This window comes from Erithacus rubecula (genome assembly GCF_903797595.1).
Source record: "Erithacus rubecula genome assembly, chromosome: 12".
Lineage (NCBI taxonomy): Eukaryota > Metazoa > Chordata > Aves > Passeriformes > Muscicapidae > Erithacus > Erithacus rubecula.
The window spans coordinates 9211045-9238054 of record NC_136664.1 but is presented as its reverse complement, the minus strand read 5'-3'; the positions used below and the strand labels follow the sequence as shown (position 1 = coordinate 9238054).

The following is a 27010-nucleotide window of genomic DNA, read 5'->3' as shown; positions in this document are numbered from 1 at the left end:
TTGCAATTTAACATGGGTGGTTTAATCCAGAAAATATTTTCAAATGCTCAAAATTATCTTAAAATGTGCATCTTCTTCTTAGCCAAATGTACTAATACTTTAGTGGTATAAGAGGCTTTGGTTTTATTATAAAAAATGACATCTCAAGAGAAATATCTGATGAAAGTAATTGGAAATCTCTCTTTGACATCCCTCAGAAAATATCTCCACAGAAATTCTAGAGTTGGATACATCTGAGAGCTTTTTATACATTTTCATGAAAGAATCTTTCAACATCAGAGAATGACTGCACCTTTTAGTAAATAGAGACAAGGAGTAATCAGCAGTCTAACACACACTGACACTGTTTTCTGTTTGTCAAAACTGTCTCCTACTGGTGTCTATAAACTTATATATGAAAAGACTCATGACATGTAACAACATTTTCCCTTGTGTCCTAAAAAGAACTTCTCCATCAAACTGAATGGATTAAACCAAGAAAATGCCAGCTGTATTTATTACATATACCTAAATCTTATGTAACCTCTGATTAACCTTTGGGATCTCTGTTGTCTGCAGGTTGTTTGGATAACAGCCACTTTGCCTTATGTTGTATTATTTGTCTTATTAATACATGGAATAACCCTGCCTGGTGCATACAATGGAATAAATGCATACCTGCATATAGATTTCAGAAGGTTAAAAGAAGCCACAGTAAGTGTACTTTTCTCGTTCCCTAATCATTACACCTGTTGCCCTTGTTATTGAAACTGAAAACATTGCAGTTATCTTCTGAATTTAATAGCCATGCTTCTGCTTCTGCCTAAGCACTGGCCCACTTTCTCTGGCAGTTTAACTTTCCAATGGTCTCCAAAAAAGTCCTATCTCACACTGAACCCAAACAATTCAGATCACAAAACACCTTAAGCATTACAGTACAGATGTAGTTTTTACATTCTTAGTTAAATTTGAAAACAGGCATTTCTGCAAAACAGACCCAGCCTCCATGTCTATTTTGGAATAACCCAATCAAACTTCAGATACGGGATTTTCATCCACCTTTGTCACAAGGCAGTAGCCACCCCAGTAATTCACATTTATGCATGCATATAAATACAAAGACACAAAGATGAACAAAGAAAGTACTTATATTTTTCTTGTATATTTTAAGTGCTGTTTGGAAATAAACACCACCATTTCAACTAGATATCTGTGGAGCTGTACCAGGCATCCATAATCATATCTACCTTCACATTCTGGAAGGACATTCTGTGTGCTGCTCTTTCTTGGCTTAGTATTTCTGCAGCTGCTATTTAGATGATCTTAAAGTTATTTGTTTCTAAGACTAGATTTTTCTGGCAACAACAAAAAGTTGCACTAGAATAATAAAAGACTAAGGATCACTTATTCTGAGAAGTGCCACTAACTGCTTTGTCATGGGCTGGGATCCCTGCTGCTGCAATAGCCTTGTGTGTTTAATCTTTGTCCTCCAAGAAGGAGCCTCCAAAGGCTCCAGAGAATATAATCCCACTTCATTTCTATGTCAATGCATCCCTGGATGTGATGTAGGATTTTTTTGTTTCTTCCAAATGAAGAATCTACCAAAGAAACATCCTAAGTCACAAGCAGTAATGACCCACAGAGGGCTCTGCCAATGCTCTTCCAAAGCCTTGGAGCACTCTGACCACTGCAAAGGTGTGCCCCATTTTGTGGAGCCACAAACTGCACTGAATATGCACAGAAGTTATAACAGCATAAACACTGAAGAAGGCTGGAAATGCTGATGACTACCTACTGTAAAATGTTCCTATCTGTTTATTTTTAATACATATAAAAACAATATTCTGTCATAAAATAAATTAGATTATGCATCAATCTGAAGCCGTGAAGATGAGAAACATGAGCATGAGCTGAGCCCTGCTGCCTCACATCCTGCTTGGTTAGACCAAAGAAAATGTTTTGCATTCCATCTTAATTGTAAAGGAATTTCTGGTTTCTGCTCTTCTTTCCCTTCACCTTGATCTTCTCAATTTGTTTCCTAATCAGCTACTATGAGCCAAGACTTACTCAACAGATACTTCAGCATGTGCTTAAATCCTTTGGGAGGCAGCAGGTGTTGATCCCTTACTTGAGTCAACAGGACTTAAGGGTGCTTAAGGGTGCTTGAACAGTGAGAAAAAGTGAGTGAAACTGCACTGGCAAGATACAACAGAGATACAGAACCACTAAAAATAAGTGTCTTATGGTGGCACTATGCAGATTTGGTTAGAGTTTAACAAAATTGATGTTAAAATTTTTCAGGAATTTTGCTAAAAACAAAAGTTATCTGAATTTTTCAAAAAACAAGAACAAACATAAGAGACTTTGCACTCCTCCTTCTGCATTCTTATCCACATCAATGCTTTTCAGAGAGTACAGCTCTGTATGTTCTCAACCTTTTTGTGAAAATAGAATATTAAGATGTAACTGGTATATAAAAAGAATGAGTGAGGAATTAATATTACAAGATTGTTTTGTTTTTCATTGCAATAAAATTTTATTATACCTAAAAACCCTGTATAAACTACAATTTGAGAAAATCAAATCCTCCCATCCACTGGCTAGCAATAAACTCTCCACAGACTGCTCTTTATATTATCTTTCAAGAAATCAATTCATAAAATCATGAATCAGTTTATAAAATTCCAATGCAGATGGAGCTCATAAGCTGCTTAGATCTGTTAGAAAGTCACTGCTGAATAGATGTATCAGATCTGATTTTGTAGAGATTTATGCATTATGAAATCCTGTGCTTTCCATAGTTCTTTCAGAGTTCTTGGCATATTTAATCAAACATTGCAGATCTCATTTTGAGAAACGTTAACTATTATTCCTACCACTGACTTCACTACTTCTGTTGAAGATGCTTGTTTAAAAATCTCTGTGTAACAATAGAAAAGGGGAAACCCTCATTAACCAAGGCTATTTTCAGGTTTCTGGTTCAGGGAATCAGGACTGTGGCATTGTTCCTGACTGGATGAATGGATATTGGTAGGAGGGACACTTTAGAAATTATAGCTTTTAAGATGTTTTCCCAGGTGGACAATCCTTAAAATGATCAAGCTGCACCTAAACTGAAATTTAATGGCTATCACAGAAATAACTCTTTGTCCAACTAAGCAAGAAAGCTGAGAGATAATTCTGCATGGTTCTGCTCACAGCACATCAGTCATTCCAGCTCCTGAATCAAGAAAGGACCGTGTAGAGTGCACTAACAGTCACAAAGGAAGCTCTAGTATGGGAAAGAAAATGTCCTATAACTCTTGACCTATTAACTATTTTTAGTTTTCTGGTTGTACATTCCAAACTAACTTGGAACCAGAGCAGTTGGAAGTGTATTTCTCCTGGGAAATACCGGGAGAAAAACACTGCAATCATTTCAATGCTGGGTAAATCTCAGAAGTACCTGTCCCACTGCAGAGCCCAGCAGGCAGCAGAGTGTGTGTGTGTGTGTCTGTCTGTCTGTCTGTGTGTCTGTCTGTGTGTGTGTGTGTACTCTGGGGAGTTGTGCAGTGTCTCTGTGTGTGTGTGTGTGTGTGTGTGTCTGTGTGTGTCTGTGTGTGTGTGTTTTTGTGTGTGTGTGTGTGTGTGTGTGTGTCTGTGTGTGTCTGTGTGTGTCTGTGTGTGTGTCTGTGTGTCTGTCTGTATGTGTTTGTGTGTGTGTGTGTGTTTGTTTTCTTGTGTGTGTGTTCTGGGGAGCTGTGCCCTGCTCCAGCCTCACCCGGTTATGTTGGGCCATTCCAGTCCAGGGCCAGGCTCCCATTAGCATGAATGCCAATTGTTTTCCAAATGCTGACTGTCTGGCTTTTCCCCTGCTGTATCTGACTGACACTGGCACTGTTGGTGTCATTATGCAGGTATGGATTGATGCAGCTACTCAGATATTTTACTCCTTAGGAGCTGGGTTTGGAGTTTTAATTGCATTTGCCAGTTACAATAAGTTTGACAACAACTGCTACAGGTAAGATCCTATTCTTCCATTACTGCTGCCAAATTATACTATTTCAGTCTGACTGCAGCTGAAATAAGTTTCAAGCTATCTTTTTCCTCTTCAATCATATATTAATGATGGTGAGTTTTGTGTAGACATAGTAACCAACCCAAATCTTGAAACACTGAAATTTTAGTAACAGGAACCTGCCATGATATCTGCTGGTCTCCAAAGCAGAATGGGATTAGGTTTGGACTTTAGACAGCTGTGTAAACTGTGCTGGTGTTTGCCTTTCAAAAGTACCATTAAGTGCAACAGTGAGCACAGGATGAAATCTTATCAGTGCAGGAACTAAAAGCAGAAAGATTCCAGCTTCCAGAAAGGTATCTGTGCTTTGGGATTATATTTCTGATATTTCACATTGTGCTCCAGTTTAGAAATGCACATTGAATCAAGTCAGTTTGTAAGTGTTTTGCTGAATCACTACCATGGAAATTCAACCAGAATCACTCTTCACCTTCTGAAAAATTCCAACATATAGATGTTTTGTTAACATTCCATTTTGGAATGAAAATAACCATCACTTTTCCAATTAAATATAAATTCAGAAAGTGCATGTATTAAAAAATGCATTGTGAACAGAAGGATGGAGGAAAAATGTTAAAGAAAATGCCTATCTAGTTCTTAAAGTTTTTTTTCTCACTGGGCTATTCTCCCCATGTTTAGGGATGCTTTGCTGACTAGCACCATTAACTGTGTCACAAGCTTCATCTCAGGATTTGCAATTTTCTCCATATTGGGCTACATGGCTCATGAGCACAAAGTCAAAATTGAGGATGTAGCTACTGAAGGTAGGAAGTTAATTCTACATTATTTTAACCCTTTTCCCCCACCATTTCTTTGCAAATCTATTTATATTTGTTTCCAACAAGTATGTGAAGTGAACTGACTTAACTTTCTTGGAACTAGAGCTCTGTGTTTAAATCTTTTGTTGAAATGTGAGCCCTAAATGGTATTGATTCACCTCACTTCTACTGAATTGAGGCTCCCCAGCCTCTTGCCCCCACAGGTTTTGCCTATTCAACAAACAGGTATTAACCACTGGACAGTACCTTACAAAAGTATTGCTGTTCAGTGCCACAGGTGACTGGTTTTGATGGTTCTGCTGTGCTCAGCTCTGTAGTCTTTTCACTGGGAACACCCATGGTCTCAGCTCCTCTCATCACATCCAGGAGTTCTCTTCCTAAACAGAGAGGTCTACATCCACATAATTCCTTCTCCACTACATAGCTGAAAAATAACTAATAGGGTTGCAAATCCCATTAAATACTATTCAGTGGGATAGAGTTTTTTTAATACCAAACCATCATGAGCAAATAAATAAAACATTTTAGATATATTTTGGTATAATGCCGATTTTGTTTTAACAAGTACCCAGAGTGTGACAAGGACTGAAAAGAAAGTCAACTTAGTCATGATTTATCTTGTTAAAATTATCACTTTTGTGAAGATAAGAAATATCATGTAGTAACACCTTTTTATCTCATTTTCTATTCCAGGAGCTGGTTTAGTTTTCATCCTGTACCCAGAGGCAATTTCAACTCTTTCAGGATCTACATTTTGGGCTGTGGTGTTCTTCATCATGCTCCTTACTCTTGGCATTGACAGTTCTGTGAGTATTTTTTCCTTCTAGCCTTGACGTTGTTCTTTTCCTGTATTATTCTGTAACTAAAGAGGCTTCAGCCTTAAGCAGAGGGTTACATTCCAATTAAACATTCTGTACATTTCCTAAATCTGTTTTCACAGTCATAGACAATATAGCAATTCTATTACTTGCTGTATTATAAAGACTGTCCATCATTAAGAGGTTTAGGAAAAGATTAAATCTTTGACAAGCCAGTGAATATTTACTCCCTGATACTTTTTTATTACTTTAGTGAGGCTGTTCATCAATAGTTATTACTATTTAAATGTATGATCCAACAACACTACTATGAGCTATTACTACTATAAACCTGCAAAAAGGTTTTGGGGCCCTGCTTGCAAAACACAAGTAAGACATTGAGTAAAGTGGTTTGTAGAAAGGTTTATTATATGTGCTGAAAGCCACTAACCTTCTCAAGACAGACAATGTCTGAATATACTCCCATTGTTTTTCTACAAGCCATGATACAGAATTTGCTGTAAATTTAATCACAATTTAAAAGTCACACCAGAGTATTTCCATGGTGGTTGCATTTTCCTGTAATGTTACAGTGAAATGTCCAGTCTAACAAGTGTATTTGCTCTTTAATGTGATAAGTTTTACAGCACCATGATCTTCAGGATCACGGAAACTTCAACCCAGAAAACATTCCCAGAAGATATTCCAAGTCCCCAAACAACTTTCGTACTGCTTTGTTTTATCAAAGAGGCCTCAAGACATCCTGTTATACTTAGCTTAAAGTTGATAAATTTCTGGAAAACCAAATAGGGTCTTAAAGGAAGAGTGAACCATGGACAAAATTTCATCCTCTTTGTAGAGTAGGAGTTTCTTATTATTCCAAAGCATAGAAGTCTCTTCTGAAGTTAAGAATGTATGAAGTTGATGCAGGAATTTCTTGCTTGAAATGCTAAAACACAGTATTTCTATTGCTTACAACTTCAGGAAAATTCATTCCTTTTCAAGAACAAGAAAGGGAAAGAATGAAGTCATATGGAAAAGAGCAAAACTAAAATATAAAAAAAAAAAAAGGATTGCAGCAGGAAGTTTTGATAATCGTTGGCAAATAGCTGAATGAGATCTTGTGGAGTGAGGGCTGAACTGTAAAGGTCAGATTCAAATTATTTCCAAAGTGTTTGAATTTTTGGATTCCATCTGAGGTCCAATGAGGTTTGTCTATATGGACTAAGATCTTCATCCTTAGACAAAAGTTTGAGGGAAGATTATATCTGGGATTGTAGTTTAGCCATTTTTCAACTTCAACTTTATATTTAAGCAATTATAAAGGACTGAAATGAAGGTTTGGCACAGTGAAAGAAACATGAATGAAGAAGAAGAAAATTCATTACCAGAAGTGTCTGGATCCAAAGCAGTTAACTCTGCCACAGCAGTAAATGTAGGGCAGTGGAAAGAAACTTAGAGTGACAGACACGAGGCTTTAGATTGCAGAACACAATTTTCCTACAAATGGAGAACAGTCTTTCTTCTGGAGCTAATTAAAATACAGTGAGCTAGTAAACTATGGCCAAGTTTAGTTCTTTCCTTCTAAAAGGGGGAGGATTTACAAAATTGGTCATAATTTCCCAAAGAAAACTCAGGTGCTATAGTACTTTTTATGGTGATGATTCTCTGTTACTGATTTCAACCAGGAATATTTTAATCAAAGGCTTATAGGATGGGGAAAGGCTGTGTCAGCACCTGCTATTGTATTGCACCAAGCACTTCAGGTCTTGTCATGGTCTTTTAGCATCACAAAAGGCATAGAATTAAGCCTTTCCAAAGTATTAAATAAATTTGTTTACTATTATAAAAGATGGAAATGAATTTTCATAGCTTTTTGTTGGAGTGGGGGCAGAATGTTTTCATTAATGGAAAGAAATTAAAATTCATAACCACCTACATAATCCAACAATTTAAATGAAAATTTGGAAAGTACCTTTACAGTGTTTCAAAACAATAGCTAATGCTCCTCATTAACTTTTAGAAAGAAAAGTAAAATTCTTTCATGTTGTCAACAAAAAAAAAATAAATTACAGCAAGCTTCCTTTGTAGTAATTCATCCAAGTCTGTAAAGATTTTTGTCAAACTGGATTTCATTAATCAATGGCTAAAGTGAATCTTTGTTCAGTGTATTTCCTTTAGGCACTTGTCTGCCTGTCTTTATTTAAGAAATATCATAAGAAGCTCAGCTACTTAAGCAGTTTTTTCTCCAGAGTATATTAAAATTTATGTTCTTTTCCCCAAAGTACTCTCTACTTATTGTTCTGTTGAGTCAGCAAAGATTCCTCAGAGGAGATGGCTATGGAGGCAACAACCACCCTTCTTGTGTCCAGTTTTCTGACCCAGTGCTTTACCAGAACACAAAGCCTCAGATCACCAGTGACGTACAGCTGAAATGTCAGAAATCACTGAGTGGCTGGGTATTAATTACACAAACTGCTTTGCATTCTTCAGCCTGTATTCCCAACACTCTGTGGTGTTTAACCAGAGTTTTTGCCTTCCCTTCCTCAGATGGGTGGGATGGAGGCAGTCATCACTGGCTTGGCAGATGATTTCCACCTTCTGAAACAGCACAGAAAGCTCTTCACCTTTGGTGTTTCTTTTGGCACTTTCCTACTTGCCCTTTTTTGCATTACCAATGTAAGTACAACAAAAGTTTCCATCATAATATTACCTTAAAAATGCCATTAACCTTGTCAGGTGAAATATGGATAGGTTGAGATGGCGATTTTTATTACAAATTTTAGTTCTTAAAGAACTGCTGTTCAGAACATCACTTTTAATCTTACATATATGAACATTCTCTGGGTTTTGATACAAGATCATTTGCTGTCAACCAAGCCCACAAGACTTTATTCCAAAGAACTGTCTGTGCTACTGCTGGGTTTATTTGGTTCTGTGTGCTTTCTTTTATGTTTGTTTGGGGTTTTGGTTTTGGGTTGTTTTGTTTTGGTTTTGTTTGTTTGTTTGTTGTTGTTGGTTGGTTTTGAATTTTTTAGTCACATTAAATGGAACTGTGTGGGGTGCTTATTCCTCTGTGAGGAACTAAGAATTTCAAGTGACCATCTGGCTGTTCTCTTCTTGAAGAAAGTAAGAGACATTCACTTCTTATGGAAGGAGTGTAGGATACTGATCTACTCTCCCCACCTTGTTTCCTCATGTTTTTCATGTACCTAGATCTTGGCATCTTTTACTCTTAACACCATATAAAGCACACAGAAAACTTATCCTGAACATTTAGTAACCTGTATTTATCACTATCATCAGACTGAATGTTTTGTCTCATCTGGCTTTTTACAACTAATTAAGGAATGAGAATCACAGTGTTCTAGGAGAAAGAATTTTTTCCTTTTTTGACCGTAAAAAAGCTGAGACCTGTTAACAAAGATGCCAAAACTGCCAGAAAACAACTGAAACTTGAGGAAACCACCATGAAAGCAGATGTGTTGAACCTCTCTGCATCCCTAGAAATGGCTTCCACATCTATTATTAAGATTACTCAAATGGCATAAGTTTATAAGTAACTAAGTTCTTCTTACATTAAAATACCTCAATTTTTTCACTCCAGTTTTCTCAAACTGAGAAACATTTAAGACTCTAAAAATAGATATGTCATTTAAAATACATATCTTTTTAATACCATACTATTTCTATTGCTACCTAAAAAGTGAACATGCTCCTTTTTATTCCAAGTCTCACCTGGAATAAAACTTCCTGATGTACAATATCAGAAGAAACTTAGTGTTAAGAACCTGAACAGGTGCCATTGGATGCAATTCCACTGCCTCCAAGTGATTTAAGATTCAAGATAACCACCTAACTCGAGTTTTTAAATAATGGCACCTGTTTAGACTTAAGTTCACCCCTCCAGCTGGAAATTCACTGTCCAGAATAGTCGAAATTTATTGGTTCATATAACTAAAGGATGACATTTCTGATGTATGAAAAATAAAAAGGAAAACCCTTGTGAGAACATCAAATGATTATTTTTTTTTGCCTGAAATTTAAAGCTATATTTTCAAAAGTAGCTGTTTCTGAAACAAACATGTTTCTTACAAAATTATGTTTATAATTCACTTTGCTAAGTTTGATTGCAAAGGTATTAGTTTAGAGCAGGTGTAGAACAAAAACAAGAGGTCAAACTCAAATGTCATTCAATAAGCAACATTTTCTAACAGAACAACCAAAGTTCATTCAATTTCCGGACCAGTCCCCACAGAATTAAAAACCTACACCAGGCCTAAGTACTGGTCTCCCTATTTTTGTAACTAAGCACAGCTGTTTCAGAAAAAACATCTTTAAAAAAAAAAGGCAACTGATTATAGAGACTGAAATCACCTACAGATTTAAACAACACAAGTGCTGTTTATACCACTGGTGGTAAAAACACAGAAAATAATTCCTCTGTTCCTCCCCTTCTGAACAGACATAATCAGATTAAGTTTGTAAAAAGATATTTTAACAAAAATCTACTGCAACTGCAAACATTTCAGTTGTTTACTTATGACAAAGAGTTTCCTGACACACTTTATCCAGGTTCATTTTGAAACAGATCTGGTTCCATTCCTCTTCAGCCCAAACTCAGTAAAATGAGCAATAATTAACACAAATGCACACCACATTGTAAAACATGGAAAAAAGTATTCAAATTGCAGCTAAAAATAAAAAAATCACTGAAACAAGACTTCATTAAATGCATTTCCAGTTCTCAGTCATGAACCACTAACACACAAAATGTGCTGTTGGAAGGAGGACAAGGTTTGCTGTCTCCACTGAGCAAAGGTTTGCAAATACCACAGCCCAGAGCCTGAACAGGGCACAGCAGCTTCTTGCTGGGGTGGGGATGGAATTAACACCATCTTCTGCCTTAGGAGGAACAGGGGGCAAGAGATGCAGGCAGGAAAAAGGAAATCAGTGCAGTGCACACTCACTGGCCTGCAGAGCAAGTGGCCTGAGGAACAAACTGATAATGGCCTGTGGAAACTGGGAGTGCTCCATTCCTGCCATTGATTTAGGAAGTTCTTCATTAACTGCTGCAGACAGGCCCTGCCCTACTAGCTGATGATCATTTCCCAAAACTTCACTGAACAGGAGTGCCAAGAGAAGTCATTAATCCAAGCTGGGGTTTCTGCTTCCCAGTGAAGTGAGAACATGGGTGAAAAGAAGAGTTGCAAGTCTGATTCCAATATTTTGTATGCAAATACCAACCTGTGTCTGCAGCATCAGATCCTTATTAATACTTGAGATAATGCTTCAAGTAAAGCAGATTTTTGCTAAGTGGATCTAAACTACTGAGATTATTCTATTTGTAACTTCACTTTCTTGCATCTTTTAACGACTTTTTGCAGGGTGGAATTTATGTGCTCACACTTCTGGACACATTTGCAGCTGGGACTTCAATATTGTTTGCTGTTCTAATGGAGGCAATTGGAGTTTCCTGGTTTTATGGTAAGCACTTCCTTTTGCATGTGCAAAAGCTGTTCTGAAATTCCAAGTGCTCACATCATTTTAAGGGAAAACAGCATAGCCTTGTATGCACTAAACCATGACAAGTCAGTTTCATAGAGTGATTTTCACCTGATTTATGAGCAGTGACAGGAATGCAAACACTGATTGGGCCAAGCTTTGAAACCCTGCACAAATCCAAAGCAAACAGCCTTGTGAAAGGGACTGTGATGGGATGGAAAAGTTGTTATTTTGCAACTCTCAGTATTGCTGGTAACTTGCACTAGCAGGTTTAGACTTGGTGCTTACAAAGCAAGAAGATTAGCCTAAATGCAGAGTCACCTGTTCCCACTTTTCATATTACCCCAGGGCCAATGTCAAGCACACCCCACACAATACAAAGAAAAGTAGTGTTTAGAGAGTTATAATAATTCCTACATTAATTCATTTTGTTTGAGACAATATTCTACTTCATTGTAAAACAGTAGCAGTTTATTTATTTATTTTATTTCATAGAATGGTATAAAATACCCAACATATTAACCATATAACCAGCAATTCTATTTCTAATATTTGATACTAATTTATGCCACAAAAAGGGAGTAGTGATTTACTTCATCACAGATATGGCAAGTTTAGGGGTATTTAGTTGACCTCTGGAACTAGACTGGAATCACTTTATGCCAGAGTGTAGTGATGTGCTACAGTCACCTAAAAAAATATGGCCTCTTCTTTTCCTTCCTAATCTCTGTATTCTTATGCTTTAGTTCCTGGCTGATCACAACTCTTTTCACTATTACCAGGTTTCAATGACATAGCAGCCTGCAAATCTTCTTCCCTTTAAGTCTGTAACTAATTACTTGTCCTGATTCCCAATAAGATTGTTCTTCCCCTGAAAACCATCTTCATTTTTATTCAGACTTAGTGTTTGTAGTTAATGTATGATTCAGAGAGTTCTTAAACATTATGATTCTTATTGCTACTTACCTCACTCAGTCACTTATTTATCCATCCATTCTGCCTTACCATGTTCTTCTAATCAAACAAACTTTATCTTGTAGTTAAAAAACTCTTGAAGAGTGACTGAAGTGAGAGAATGGCATTCATGCATAAAGCTGTTCAATCCACTACAGGAATAGTTTCTAGCTCTAATGCACTAATTCTGTCACAACATCAGCATGGAGCAAGCAGCACACAGGCTGTTGTCTCTCACAATAATGGAAGCACTTTATTTCACAGACAGCTGTCTTTAATTCCTGTAAAAGAGCTGAAAGTGGACAAGTGATCACAGCTTAGCTTGGAAGCAGAGACTTCTTCAGTTCTTAAGGGCAAGTTACTTTCTGCTATTAAAACTGAATTTACTGCACTTTAGAGTAGCTAAGCTTTGTATGTGGTTCACAAACCAGGCCAAAGTTAGTCAAATTTTATTTTACACCCTCTGTCTTTTATCATTTTTTCCTTTCTTTATGCAGCCCCCGCATAATTGGGAAAATATCTATTCATTTTTCTTGAGCAGCTGACAGATGTTTCTACTGACACAGTATGACCTGTTGCTTTATAAAGAACTTTTTACAGCCCCAGGTGCTATTTATTCTTATTAAATCTGGCATGATCTTGTCTGCCTCTTTTTTTCTGATAGACCCCTCCTGCCTTAATGACCTAGCTGAATATTAAGCCAGCCTAAAGGCAAGCATTGACATTTTGGCACAGACTAAAAGCATGGAAATTTAGTTCAAATTATATCTATGACAATTTACTGTGCAGTTTCTTGTTGCAAAGGCCAACTGTATATGTAAAAGAAGGGCGAGCTAGTTTGCTTTACTGTGCAGATGTACCTTAGTTTTGACTGCTAAGTTGTAATCCATTTTCTTCACGTGCAACCCTGATATCATCTTTCTGATGAATATTCTATTTTTGGGTATTTAACCAACTCCTGATAATAAATTTTGAGTATCTCTGAAACCAAGGTACCATCATTTGTAGCTATAGCTGTGTTTTGCTTAAAGACTGATTCTTAGAACAATTATTTGAAGACAAGCAGTACTGGAAAAGCACATTGTGGAAAAGTGCAGTCTGAGAGCATGGCCTTCTCATCCCCCATTTACAGCAGAAGCTGAGCACCAAGCACTGTCTGAGCTCCAAGTGCATCTGTCTGGAAACATATGAATAAAATTCTGATATAACTAGACCTTGTCTTTGACCTTCTACACAATGATAAATTTCAGTCAGTGTTCATAGCAGTTAAAATTCAGTCACTTTAAAGTTCACAGAAAGCACTGCAAATAGAATCAGATTAAGTTTAAAGAGCATTTGCAGATCCTTCTTGGCTGTTTCTCTTCACCTGGACATAATATTGGAGGCTGGAAAATTTTTTGAGACGTTTACACTCAAATGTCCACACCCTGAAAATATTTTGCATCCTGTTATGTTCAATGGACTAACTCAAGCTGTCCCAGTTATTTACATTAAATAAACTGTACTGAACTGATCCACATAAAGAGAAGTAATCTTTATGGAAAACTATACATTCTCTCTAATAAACATATATTCATGGTAAAAAAGCTGCATTTCTGCTGGTTACATAAAGAGTTCCTGATTAAAAACTTCATGAACAAATAGAGCAAAATAAATTATAAATAGCCTGGCATGACAGAATGCACAGAGACAATGTCTCTAAGGTGTAAAGTGAGGGATTGTTTTCTTTTTACAGAAAACAGAGAAAGATTCTTTTCCCCCCACTTTATACCAGTGTTAATAATCCCATTCTAAAATGATGTAGTTTTGTACATATTTACAATAAACAGAAGAATTGTCCGAGTTCTCTGGAAAAGTCATAAATATGAAATGATATTTGGAATAGGTATGAGGAATATTCTGTGGTGTTCAATGAAACACTGAAAGGCAAATTTGCCTTTAAGTGGAACAAAGAACTCTCCTTTGACAAATTAAGGATTGTATTAATCTCCCTCATTATCAGCAAGCAGTTTGTGTGAATAAGGATTGACGCTGTCCTGCAGTGTACTCATAAAAACATAGAAAAATTAGGTTACAATAATCCATAACTATCTTAAAAACTACATCCTGTTTACAACTTAAATTCTAGATATTTGTGAAATGCCTCTTTTCAGTGGCAATGCTGCTGTCTGCAACAGGCCTTAAGTGCTCACAGGCATTTAAATCAGATACAATGATGCCAAAGACACATCTAGACATTGAAATTAGATTAATATTGTTTCTTATGTCTTCTGATTTGTTAGTCATTTGTGAGTGGTTGGAAAAGATATTCTGGGAAAAGGTATTTTGGGTATGCCTGCATCTCAGTCTCATGCTCACATCCATTCTAGGTGTGGACAGATTCAGTGAAGACATCCAACAAATGATGGGCTTCAAACCAGGCCTCTACTGGAGACTGTGCTGGAAATTTGTTAGTCCTGCATTTTTATTGGTAAGTGTTGATAATTGTTCCATCATGGAAAGAATACTAGTGCATTGCTTCCCAGAATATACAAATAGATACCAAGAGCAAGATACCCATTTGCTGTGCCAGATATTGTTGGGATGAATAGAAGACACTTCAATTTAATTCTTTTTTATCCTTGAAATTATACACTGGTTATATTTTGTATAATACATTTCAGTTGTGAAAGATAAGCTAATGGTGGTTGTGGTCTTCTCTTCCTTCATTTTACCATGATTTTTAGAAATCAGATTTTCTTAGGGGAACACTTAGGCAATGTCTTCCCTGTCCCTGCAACACCTCTGCATATTAAACAAACCATTCCCTTGGGTAAATGAGCTAGCCATGGATAAGAGATGTGTTAGCAAGAATGTATTTTTAATTGGAAGGTACCAAGATCCCCAAATTGGGGAATGACAACACCTTAGAAAAATTAATATACAACTACACCCGTAAATAGCTGTGTGAAACACTGAAGAATTGTATAAAGAATACCTTGCAAGCTGCCTGTTGGAAAAAACAAGAAATCATTGCATTAGGGGAAAAGAAATCCCAAAGTGTGAATTTGTTTGCTTTGTGTAAAGGTTAGATTCAGTACTAACCTGGAGTTTATATTGGAATCTCTTCCTATGCATATTTGTAAATCAAAAGGTCAGGATAATAATCCAGAAATTTGACCTTGCTATGATTTTAGGAGACAATTACTTGCATTAAAGCTGTGCAACCTTAAAGCAGCACTGGTATTGCAAATACATACTGGATAAGCTTTGAGGACAGGTCCACATTTTTTAAAATATTAAAGCTATGACCCCAATTCATCCATAAGCACCTACCAAGCCTGCATTAATTGTCTTTTTAAACAAAGTTCTACAAAGGAACTTGTATGGAACTATATCCTGCAGCACTTCCAGTAGGCTGACTCAAGCAGAATGTGAAAATGCTGGAGCAAGCATCCTTAGGTTTGCACACAAGGAGACAGTTGAAAATTTACATTTTGTCCTGAGCACTGTGGCAATCTATCTAAAGGTGGAGAGCCTATCAGTTTGACCTTCAGGTAGTCTAAGGTGTCTCAGTGAAAGAGCCTCAATACCTTCCTAGAAAAACCTGAAAATGTAAGGGTCAGAGTAAACTTGTAGATAATGCATCTCTCACTCATCAGAATGCACACTTCTTTTTCTCCATCTGGAAGTTCTTGAAGTTCTTTCTCCATATTGACTGCAGCTATGTACTTAATCCCAAGAAAAAAATCACAAAATGGAATTATAGTATTTTTCTAACCAGATTCCACACTGTCATCTTCCTTTAACCCACACTGTCCTGGTGTAGTCTTTGAAACCCTGGGCTCAAAATATCTTAATTGGAAATTGAAATATTGAGAAGAACATATAGCCCCAAAGAACCAAATCAAGGATATCTGCATGTTATACAACCCATAGGGATTTAACAGGACAGAAACAGGGTGGTACCCCACTCTTTTCTTCTTGCATCTAGCACTGGACAGGGAAGCACAGGAAGAAAAAAACAACTTTGTTTTCCAGGCCATAAGGCTGCTCTACCTTTCCTCAGTACATGTATCATGCTGGAGTTTGCATTATGCCTCTCATTGCAAAATGTATACAAAGCTTCTAAAGGAAGTCTAATATTCCTGGAAAACAAAGAAAGTAAAAACAATAGATCCTGCAGAGTTTTTTCTTGACTACAGGAATCCCTTTACAACATCTGAAGCACTAGTTTAAATAAGGCAGTAGTGGACAATCACCTGATCTTCCCATCAAAATTTCAAGTAATCTGTGTCCACAGTAGCTAAAAAGAGCTGTTAATACTAGTAAACACATCAAGAACTTCACCAGCTTAAGCAGTAAGAGGCACAAAATAAACAGGCTACAGGTAAATCCTAAAGCTGGCTTCAAATATCCTTTAGGGTGTCTGGCTAACAGACCACCTGGAATCAGTTTCAGTAAGGTTCTTCATCTTAAAACCACAGTTCATTTTCTACTTTCTTCTCTAGTTTGTTGTGATAGTCAGCATAATAAATTTCAAGCCTCTGACCTATGATGACTACACCTTCCCTCTGTGGGCAAACCGCATTGGTTGGGGAATAGCATTGTCCTCAATGATCCTGGTGCCTGCCTATATCATCTATAAATTCATGAATGTGCGTGGGACCTTTAAAGAGGTAAGTGGAACACTAATCAAATGTCATGAAATGTTGCTGTGAAATGAAATGGCTGGGTCTAAGTTGGCAGTTTATTTTTCCCCCAAAACTTATTACTTATGAGTGACCTTTTGAAGCCATCTGTCAGGTGGATCAGTGGTTTGAGGTAGGATTACTGCATTCTGTTTGAGTTTCTAGACAGAAATTAGCTTCCCAGACAGCACCATAATCATTGTGAAAAATTATTTTTATGCATGTAATTGATCCAATTGATGAGATTAGATTTCTGTTATTAACAAATAATGTACAAATTATGGTATCTTCATATTCAGCCATGAGGTATGGTCTTCAAAGTGTTCTGTACTTTCCTTCATTTATCAGTTAAAAATGGCACCTGATTAAGATTCACTAACCATATCATTTTTACCATCATATTAACTTTACCTTCACTGTCCATATACCCTCACTATTATTTCTAATCTTAAAACATCTAATGGTGCTCGGAAGTCTCCTCACCATTATACAGCACCACTTTTTTTCCCATTACATTATAATTTTAAAACCTTATCTAGACCCACTGACTTACACCAAGTTCTACTGCTCTCCTTTCCTGCAGCTACACTTACACAATGGTGTAGCAAGATTTTGATGCTCTTAGGCAAATCATTGAACCAACACCATACACAGAACTAAGTGAAAAATAGGATCTCATCCTTTATGTGGATAGGTCATATGCCCCTCACACTGACCCAGCAAACCCAAAGGAACAAAGGTTCTGTTTCTGAAACATTACAGTGATCTCATGTGATGTTAACCTCAGAAAGGTGCCCCAAAGCTGGACCTCCTCAGGTACCCTGTTTCATCAGCTCCCACATCTCAATGTTGTGCACAATTTCTAGATCTCATTTTCAGAAATTCTATAAGCCTTTTGTTTTGTTCCATCCTGAGTGGGTTACAAACACATTTTCTGGGAGCATTTAAGACTCAAAGAATAATTTTTACTGGCCCATCAGGCTTTTGCCCTCTTGCTCAGGTTTACTGATAAGGGGGTGCAGAAGCCTTTGACCAAAACCACATTCTCTCATTCATCTGTGTTGTTAGCAAGGTCTGGGTTGTCTGTCACTGCCCCTGCAAAGAGGAGCTCCCCAGTTTTCCCACGAGCATCATGGCAAAAGGCTGATACATGACACCCAAGTAACTAGCTCAAGATATGATGCCCTAAATTGAGGCTCTTAAAAGGATGGGGAAAGGTATGGACCTAATCTAACAGAAACTCCTTAAGTTGGTTGAAAGTTCCTAATAAACCAAAATCTACATGTGATCTCAAAGGGCATAGCACAGAATAGACAGTGGAGATAGGCTGAGAAATACCAGTACTCCCTTCTTCTTCCACTCTGGGGCTGGCCAACCCTCTCACAGCACTAAGAGAAAAGCAAGAATTTAGGGAATCTAAGAACTGTGATATCAGCTTGTTCCTGATGTTCTTTTCTATATGCACTTGCTAAATATTTGGACTTAGTATTTGCATAAACTTTCTACTGTTGCTTCTCATATTAAAGGCTAACACCCAAGGGCTTATAATAGGCTTATTCTCTCAGTGACTGAGCAAAGGCACACGAGGCAGTGATATTAAAGATTTAAGTTACCATTTTAAATAAAGTTCATGCTATTTCCCCACTATAGAATGGGGATTACATACATAATCTCACTTCATATGGCTGACTTTTTCCTCTTCTTCCTGTCTGGTTTAGAGACTAGCTTACTGCATCACACCTGAAAATGAGCACCAACGCGTGGCCCAAGGAAATGTCAGGCAGTTTAAGGTTGGTACACCTTTCACATGCTTCTTCTCCTGATATCAACCCTTTCCTGTCTTTGGCAACAGCTCCAGGTTTGCACCAATCATGGTGAATGCCTTTGCAGGTCTGTAGTTCTTTATTTCTGCCAGCATGACAAGATGCAGGAGGCTCAGTACCACATGCATCAACCCTTTTGGAAGGCTTTTGGAACCTTCCTTCTGTGACTGATGAGAGGCAGATATTCTCAATTTTCTCAGTTTTACAGATCACCTGAATCTGGTATTTTAGGTTGTGTTTGAATACAGTGAGATGTCACCAAGAATCAAAGGTATTTCCAAACTATCCTGTGCATTTGAAGAGGTTGTGGCCTCTCACTGAGTTACTGCACAGCAACCTGAAGTCCTGTCTCCAAAACTGTAATTATGCCCCACAATACATGGTAAACAGCAAAAAATATCCAGTGTCAGAGCTTATCTATAATGTCATGAAATGATGGACCAGGTTATGTGGAATTGGCTTTCCCCACAGGACTGGAGTGGATTGAAAACACTGCAGGAGACTTCATAGACCATGAAAAATATGCTATAGGTTTCCAAATACTGCTTTCCTTTTAGCAAATAAAATGAGCTTATTGAAATAAACTCCTTTATGCAGAAGATAAAAAGGATGCAAATATGAAGCTTGTTACACTTATCAGCATTCATTCTGGACCACTTTCTGTCTTCAAAGCTGAAAGCAACTAGAATTATGCACACCTCCACAAACGTGACCCAGATTTCATAGTGGTGGTTTGTATGTTGATACTGAAAAAATAAATCTGGCTTCTGCTTATTCTGAAAGATATTGTTTGAAGTAAATTTTGGCTTTTAAAGGAAATCATCTGTGTAGATTTATGGGATGCAGAATGAAAGCACAAATAGGCTTCCTGTTTCATGACCACAATTTATTTGATGTGGCCAAGAATATGAAATAGCACAGCAGCTCTTCCTGCCTTCTCTTTCTGCTGTTCCTGCCCTCACTGTCAGATGATTTACTGCTCCTGCTGTAACTCAGTGTTTCCAGGGGCAGGTGTTCCTGTGTGAACATCAACACAGCCATTCCACAGTGCTGGTCTTCTGAACACAAATCTGTGACAAAAAGGTAGCAAATTAATTTCAATTAAATTAGAAAACACTGTCCTCAGAAGTAAACTACTAAAGTTAACCCATGCCAAACACGAGAGCATTTTAATTTGCTGCCATCTTCAATGAACAGCTAGGAATGGCTTTGTTACTGCTACAGCATATTTAGTGTCTTGTTCACAATGTTTTAAGATTGTAAACAAAACACTGTCTACTGTAACTAAACAAACACAAATATTTTTTCCCCATATATGTCTGGCAATTCTGAATTTTAAAACTGAACTGAGATTTGACTAAGTAGTCTTTACATTCAGTGCATTTCTCACTGCAGACTGGACTAAACAGTAATTTTGTTACTGAGTGGATAATCTTTCCATTATTTTGAAACTTCTTTAAATCTCTAGATTTGTCCAAAAATGTACCTGTCAGCATAATAATTTTAATCAATGGTGTAATTTATCAACCACTTCTGTTTCCTTACAGCTCCAACACTGGCTAACAATATGACAACCAACAGATCAAGGAAAAAGTCCACGTTCAGCTAAACTAAGAATACAGAAAAGTCAAGTTCAAAGCTCCCTCACTTATGCTTGGACCAGGCTGGCCCAGAGCTTATCTACTGACTCTTTGAGGGAAGACATCTGCTCTCTGTTGTCAATGCCTCCCTTCTATTACTTGGCTTCAAATGATCTTTAAAGACTCCATTTAATTTTTCTTGCATCCTTTGGTGCCATGAGATCCCTACATGACCAAAACTTGTGAGTTTTGCTATAGGCAGAAGTGGAGGAGGGGGGAGCAGAGGAAAAGAGCAATCAGCATAAGTTAAGTGCTTTTCTATTGTGAAAAAGTGAATTGAACTTTTCTGACAGTAATAACTTCTTCAGATATTCATGCCACAACCTATTTTAAACCAACACCACCTGAGCGCTCTTAGATCTAAGGAAAGAGAAAACCTCAGTTATGACAAAAGAGCAATTTTAACTACTCATCATTCATTAGCTTTCTTGCCATACTGTCCTTTAGGATGTGAGTTGCATCCTTCTGAAATGAAGACTCAGTGCTTTATTTTCAGTGGTTTTTATTAGTTCCTTCTCTTGGTGAAGAACATTGTCTTTGCTGTACATGTCTATTTTCTAATCAGCTCCATTACACTGAAGCTGAAGAGCAACAGGAAGAGAATTCCTGTTGCAGTTACTAGTGCAGAACACAGCTTAATACCACAGTGTACTTCATGAAAGAGAAATTCCCTTATATCAAAAATTGAAATGGATTTATCATATGATTCACACTCTGCAGACTTTTCCAGCTAAACATGAAAGTTACATCCAAACAGACAGACTCTCATATTTTTCTTGTATTTTGTTCCAAAGAAAAATGTAAAATGCATAAGATATAATTTTTGGAATTATATAATTATCAAGTGGCACAAAAACCCAAACTGGCTTTATTCCCCTGCTATAAACATGTTATTATTATAATTTAACCAGGATATCACCTACAAAAATGTAGTAAGATTTTGCTGAATAATTTAAAATATATTTTAGGCACAGTCAGCTCTCCAAACCTATTCCATCTCTGTTCTCTAGTAGCATTATGCAAAGTAGGAGATAAAGAACAAAATCTGCATTTGGGTGCTGTTCTAATTGTGGTCACTTGTCACTATAGGAGCTTTCAAGTGATCACTACATTCAGTAGCTTTGAGTTAGTTCTTGTAATTATTTATCACTAGGTCTACAGCAATTTTCAGAGGCAGTAGCTTCTCAGCTGGATCCAACCCAGAATTACCTCTAGACATTACCTCTGATTTTTTTTTTTTTTGTCTCTATACATTCAATTTAGCTTGTCTTTTAAATGTATGTAGTGTTTCCTCTTTTTTAAAGAAAGACCTTTTAAATGGATGGGCCTTTTTATTTATAAAACAATTTTTGTTGAGTTGTTCTTTTTTTTAAATAGCCAAGTTTTAAAGTGCCAAGTGCTTTTGGGCTTTTTCTATTTAACATTGATTTCTGTTCAAAATAATGAAAGGCAAATTTCTCTCCTTATTCATTCTCTTCCTCCAACATATCCAACACTTCAGAACGATTCAAGTGTTGTCCTCCTCTTGAAGAGTCTCTGTGACAAACAGTAGTTTTATTTAAACAGGGATTTAAACCCAAAGAATACTTTCTTCTAATTATAAAGGAAGTCTTATTTTCTGGCCCAGCTGATGGCCAACAGCTGCTTAAACCCTGTTATTAAATATATTTCAATAATAAAGGAATTCCAAATGTTGCAGTTCTAATGCTATAATTACACAAAAGGCTAAATAGTGAAAATAAGTTGAAGGTTTCAAAAAAGTCATCCCACCAACTTCCCAGTTAATCTCATTTTTATTGTTTGCCAAACTACATGAGAATCTTTCCATTGTTTTAAAGCCTGCTTTTCAACAATACAGCTGCTTCAGTCACTGCCTTGGCATGGCTCAAAAGCTTCTTAGCACAGATGTAATTACCAAGTTTTGAAAGTTCTAGGGGCTATTTAACGTGGAGCTTTAATAGGTTGTCACTTTACACATTGTTTGGTTGGCTCATGATTGGAAATGCTAGAAACCTCCACCAACATTCACTTGTGACACAGCACCATCCCTACAGCACAGCCCACACAGGAAAAGTTACATTTCCTCACCACACTGCTCTGACATAGGAGCAAAGCTACCCTACATGGGGGTGAAATCAGCTTTACCCAGTGTGTTCAGGTTTGATTGCATCTTTAATACTGACTCCCAAGGCAATTACCTACTGCATTATTTTTGTTTCTGTTACTGTATAACTTCTTGGGTTTAGTGTAGAATTTATAGCTCAGGACTACTTGCACTATTGCCACCTTGTTCTGAGGTTTTCTAGGTAAAGGACTTGCAATCTATACAGAAGACAAAAGTCTTATCAAAGAAAGTAGGAATCTTAGTACCAGAATTAGCCTGAATGAAAAAGACAATACACAGTGCATGGCTGCATAGGTAGACTTTATATTCAAAAGTCTCCCCATGAATAATATGATTTCTGCCCTAGAAACAAATGTCTTCAATTCTCCACAGAATCAGATGATGAACTACCTCATGCCTCTTGGATAATGAAAGATGCCATTAGACAAACTAACATGTATACAAATGAGAAACACTTCTGTGAAGACCAGGTTATGTTCATTTCCTCCACTCAGTGATATGGTACAGACAGTCCACTAAGAAGCCATAGCATGGGCACCCACCTCCCCTTACATACCTGCTTTGGGTTCCCACATACATTTTCAATATGGAAAATATCAATTGCCACAAAGATATTCATGTCCCTTCAGTTAAAACTCTTGTAATGAAAAACAAAAGACCAAAGGCTCCAATCAGGTTTTTATCATCCATGTCACTTAACTGCAAGTCATCCCCTAAATCCATCCTGACTTTTCAGCCCAGCAGCTCACCCTTCCCCTCAGCTGCACCTATCTCAAGAACAGACCCTCTCTGGGGAATGCCACTCTCCCAGGTATTCCTCATGTATATGCTGACTGAGTAGGCAGCCCACTTTTTAAGGAAGAAATTTTTTGGTACAAGCTGCAGAATCATCTGCTTGCTAATCATGTTGTTGTTTGGGTAACAAGCCCATGGGAAGAGTTCAGTGAAGCAATTAAAGAGCTCATTTGACAGTTGTAGAAAATATTTCCTCAAAAGCTTTTCTAAATCTTATAAAGGAAGCAGCTGTCATGTATCAGTATCTCTCCTGTGACCTTTCTTTTGACCAGTGAAAAAGAGCAGCCTGTGATCCATAATCTTTTATCAATCCACAGAATGTTAGTTAGCACCAAGGAAAGATTCTCCATTCTCTCTTTGAACCCCTCCCTGCTATCATTCAGCCAGATAATTCACATCCTTGGAACTATTCTACAGCTACATTACTAGAACTCCTCAGATTTAGATTTCTGGAACAAACAGTGGGCCTTTCAAGGCAATAGTCCACAAAGCACTACTGCTATTTGTTATTGGGCCCCTGTTTGACCCACATCTTTTTTATCAGTCCTTATTGTGCTCAGTCATGTCCTGAGACATACACCCTGGCAACACTTGAAAGACATCTTACCATACTTAGGGATTCTGCAGGATATCCAGGATCAAACATGATATTTTAAATTTAGAATGTAGGAGAATTGCTTGGCTGTTACTACTGTGCATGGTTCCCTAACTGAACGTGCAATGTGTCTTGTATGTACTTTTCCCAGAGGAAATTTCCTGTACTTGGTCATTTCTTCTCAGCAAAATACCATTTAGGTGTTATTATTTAAAAGGGTCAAGCCCAAAATTTTTGTATATACATTTACTTCTTATGCTATTGTTTTGACATGAATTAAGTTTATTTTGTACTGTTAGGTTGTGGGAGGCCACATCAAAGTTATTTTGCTGTTAATGTCTCTTTTGCAGTTCTTTCAACTCATACAGCATTAATTAGCAGATACTTGCTTTTATGGAGTAGATAGCTTTCATTCATATCCTGGACTGCTTCCCTAAATTTCAGGAGGAATTGGCAAATATTTTAGAATTTCTCTCTTAAGAATGAAATTAAAACTATAGCTCAACAATTTCAAAAGAGCTGAGACTTACAAATATTTTGTTTGCAGTGCCATGTTAAAACATTTTAAAATGAGCCTGAAGAACTCAGGTATTAGACAGTTACCAGAGTTTAACAAATGACAATACACAGCCCTACCTGCAGAAATTCTGTGAACTCTGAGCCCCTTGGAGCAGTACACTAGGACCTTTTTGTTCTAACACACTTTATTTTCTCAATACTAGGAATAATTGTGGCCCACAGATCACCTCATGTAAGAGCCCAATTTTCATAATGTAAAGGCTAACATGATGTTTCAGATTAGACCCTGAACAACCTGGGAGACTTCCTCAGCCACCTTCCTCTGACTCGTGCCCATGCTCCTGTTGGTGACTGTGGGCTTTCCTAGCTAACCAGTGCAAAGTGATTAATTTCTACACTGGTACTGGTCAAATTTAGACCAAATTGAGGTGCATCTAAATTCATCAGAGACAACTGCAGAGAGCTACCTGGGCAATAAAACCATTCCATCAGTGAAAGAACATAACAGGGTAACACAGTCACTTTTAAGAACAGTTTGACTGGTTTTCCTTCCCCATTGAAACCAGAATGTGCTTAGACAGGCTGCAGTCACTGTGTGACTGAGGAGCAGAAGAGGCCCAGGAACTGAAGACACCAGAAGAATATAAATGACACAGAAATTACTGTGCTCAGTGAAATGGTGCTCTCAGAGGGACATGGAGGTCTCCAGATCTGAGTGGCTGGGCAGAGCAGGGGATAAATGGAGAGGTTTCAGTCTCAGTCCAGCATTGCACCCCTGGTGTCCATCAACCATGTCTGCATTAATTCCATGGGAACAGGGGCCTTTCCTGCCCAAGCACTGACAGCAGTGACTCACCCATGAGCTTTGCTTTCCTCCTTTCTTAAGGTGTTTCTGTAGCTGCTGTACTAAACATGAGTTGCCTAATTTCATTATAAGGAAACAGAATAAATTCAATGAATTAAGAGAATTACTAAGCCTTAAGCTGGCTTTCTTTTGAAGGTGTCATGTTGTTTCTTGGTCACTGCCAAGAGGCACCAAGCTGCAGGTGACCTGCATTTGTAATTTACCTTGCACTCTCTGTGAACCTTTCTGCAAGACTTAGCTCTCCTTTGCTCTGGGCAATATCAGTTACAAAGAGAGAACCTCCAAACAGTACATTTTGAAAATAAATCCTAATAGGTCTGATGAAGATTTGCCTTACAAATAAAAGCTTTACAGTGAGCATTTACTTGGTTTACACCAGTGTTTTACTTAATTTTTAATGCCTTTTTATAGCAGTGACTAGAATTTAACTTAGATAAGGGTACCTCTGTATAGCAAATATTTTAATATTTTTACCAGTTTTTTTAATTTTCATAGACTATATGTATATTGTAAGGCGAGAAATTCAACTTTGATGTAACAAGGTTATCACACAAGACCTATCTCTCCATTACAAGATTTTGTAGTCAGCCAGTCTAGTTCAAGAATATGTTGGCCTTTGATTATAAATGTAAAAATGTGATACAGGAGAATAGAACATTACCTACAGCTAATGCACATTGTAGCACAATATTCTCCATTGCTGCCTTAATCTCATAGATTGAAATCATGTGTTTTTAATTTATATTCTAAAAAATAAGACCAAAAATTCCAGAGTATCCTTTGGCTGCAATTTTGTGTTTTTAGATGACTTAACATTAAACCAAATGTGTTAGTGTCCAGTAAATCTAATTCCAAAGCAAGAGATCACATTGCAGTTTTCAGGAATAAGTCTTCATAGAAGCTCAAAACTTGCCACTAGTAAAAGTACTCTCCAAAGTGCCCCAGTGACCAAAAGTGTCCAAACACAGCCACCATGTTTCCATGCCTGATTCCATTAATTGTGCAATCTGCAGGTCAATTTTGCCTTTTTTATTTTAAAGTCTTTGGTTATCTGGGGGAAATGGCATTTCAAGTTTTTTTCATTAATTTTTGGTTTTTCAAAGGGAGACGCCTACACGCCCATGTGTATAATTAGAAACAACTGACATTTCTTATAAATATGGATATGGATGTGTGTGATGTGTGCTGGTTAACTATACTTAAAATGCTGATACAGATGGTGAATGTAAAGTATTTGTCCTCATACCTCTGTCTTTCTGTGATCAGTGTAAATAAGAATTGTTTTAAGTTGTGCATTAATGTAACAGATTATCCCAATATTGTGTATAAAATTATTTAAATAAATCTGACAAATATGCACATAAAAAGAGTATAAATAAAAGGATTATGTACCAAGAATTTACTTCTGTCAATTAAAAGCTGAAATGAAATTTTTGGGTTTTGTCAATACTATTCCAGCTAACACTTTGCAGGGCAGCTGGTCCTTGGCTGGGCAGAGAGCTGAAAACAAAATCCCAAAAGCTGGAAACCTACACAGCACTCAGCCTTCAGGAGATTGTTCACATCTTTCTGGTGTCCAGTGGATGCAGTGGGCAGATTTATTTCTATATTTGAACTCACTTCAGCAAAATAATTACAGAAATGCAACAAAGCTTTCACACCCACTCAGTGTAAGGAAATAATCTAGGATTATTTCTAGGAACATGAATCAAGATGCATAGCACAGATGCCCATAGTCTCCAAGGCTACGTGGGTCTTCTTTTCACAAGAAATTCCTTTTACCTTGTTAATTTGGCCATAAGTAATAATAGCCATAAGCACACTATTCTTAATTTACAGATCAGCCAGGAAAAGGAGACTATTAACCCAACATAAATGAAAAATAGGTAACAATGATTTTATTTAAC

At 37.2% G+C, this 27010-nt stretch overlaps 1 protein-coding gene across 1 annotated transcript in view; it reads left to right on the top strand.

Annotated features, from left to right (window-relative positions):
- Window positions 1-26527, top strand: part of SLC6A2 (solute carrier family 6 member 2) — a 58224-nt gene extending 31697 nt beyond the window's left edge. The window contains exons 5-14 of the mRNA XM_079316065.1: window positions 559-693; window positions 3876-3979; window positions 4676-4800; window positions 5509-5621; window positions 8163-8291; window positions 11000-11099; window positions 14441-14541; window positions 16562-16729; window positions 18460-18531; window positions 20112-26527. Coding sequence (XP_079172191.1) covers window positions 559-693; window positions 3876-3979; window positions 4676-4800; window positions 5509-5621; window positions 8163-8291; window positions 11000-11099; window positions 14441-14541; window positions 16562-16729; window positions 18460-18531; window positions 20112-20135 — 1071 coding nt within the window. The 3' untranslated portion in view covers window positions 20136-26527. The remainder of the gene's footprint in view (window positions 1-558; window positions 694-3875; window positions 3980-4675; window positions 4801-5508; window positions 5622-8162; window positions 8292-10999; window positions 11100-14440; window positions 14542-16561; window positions 16730-18459; window positions 18532-20111) is intronic.
- Window positions 26528-27010: the final 483 nt, after the last annotated feature.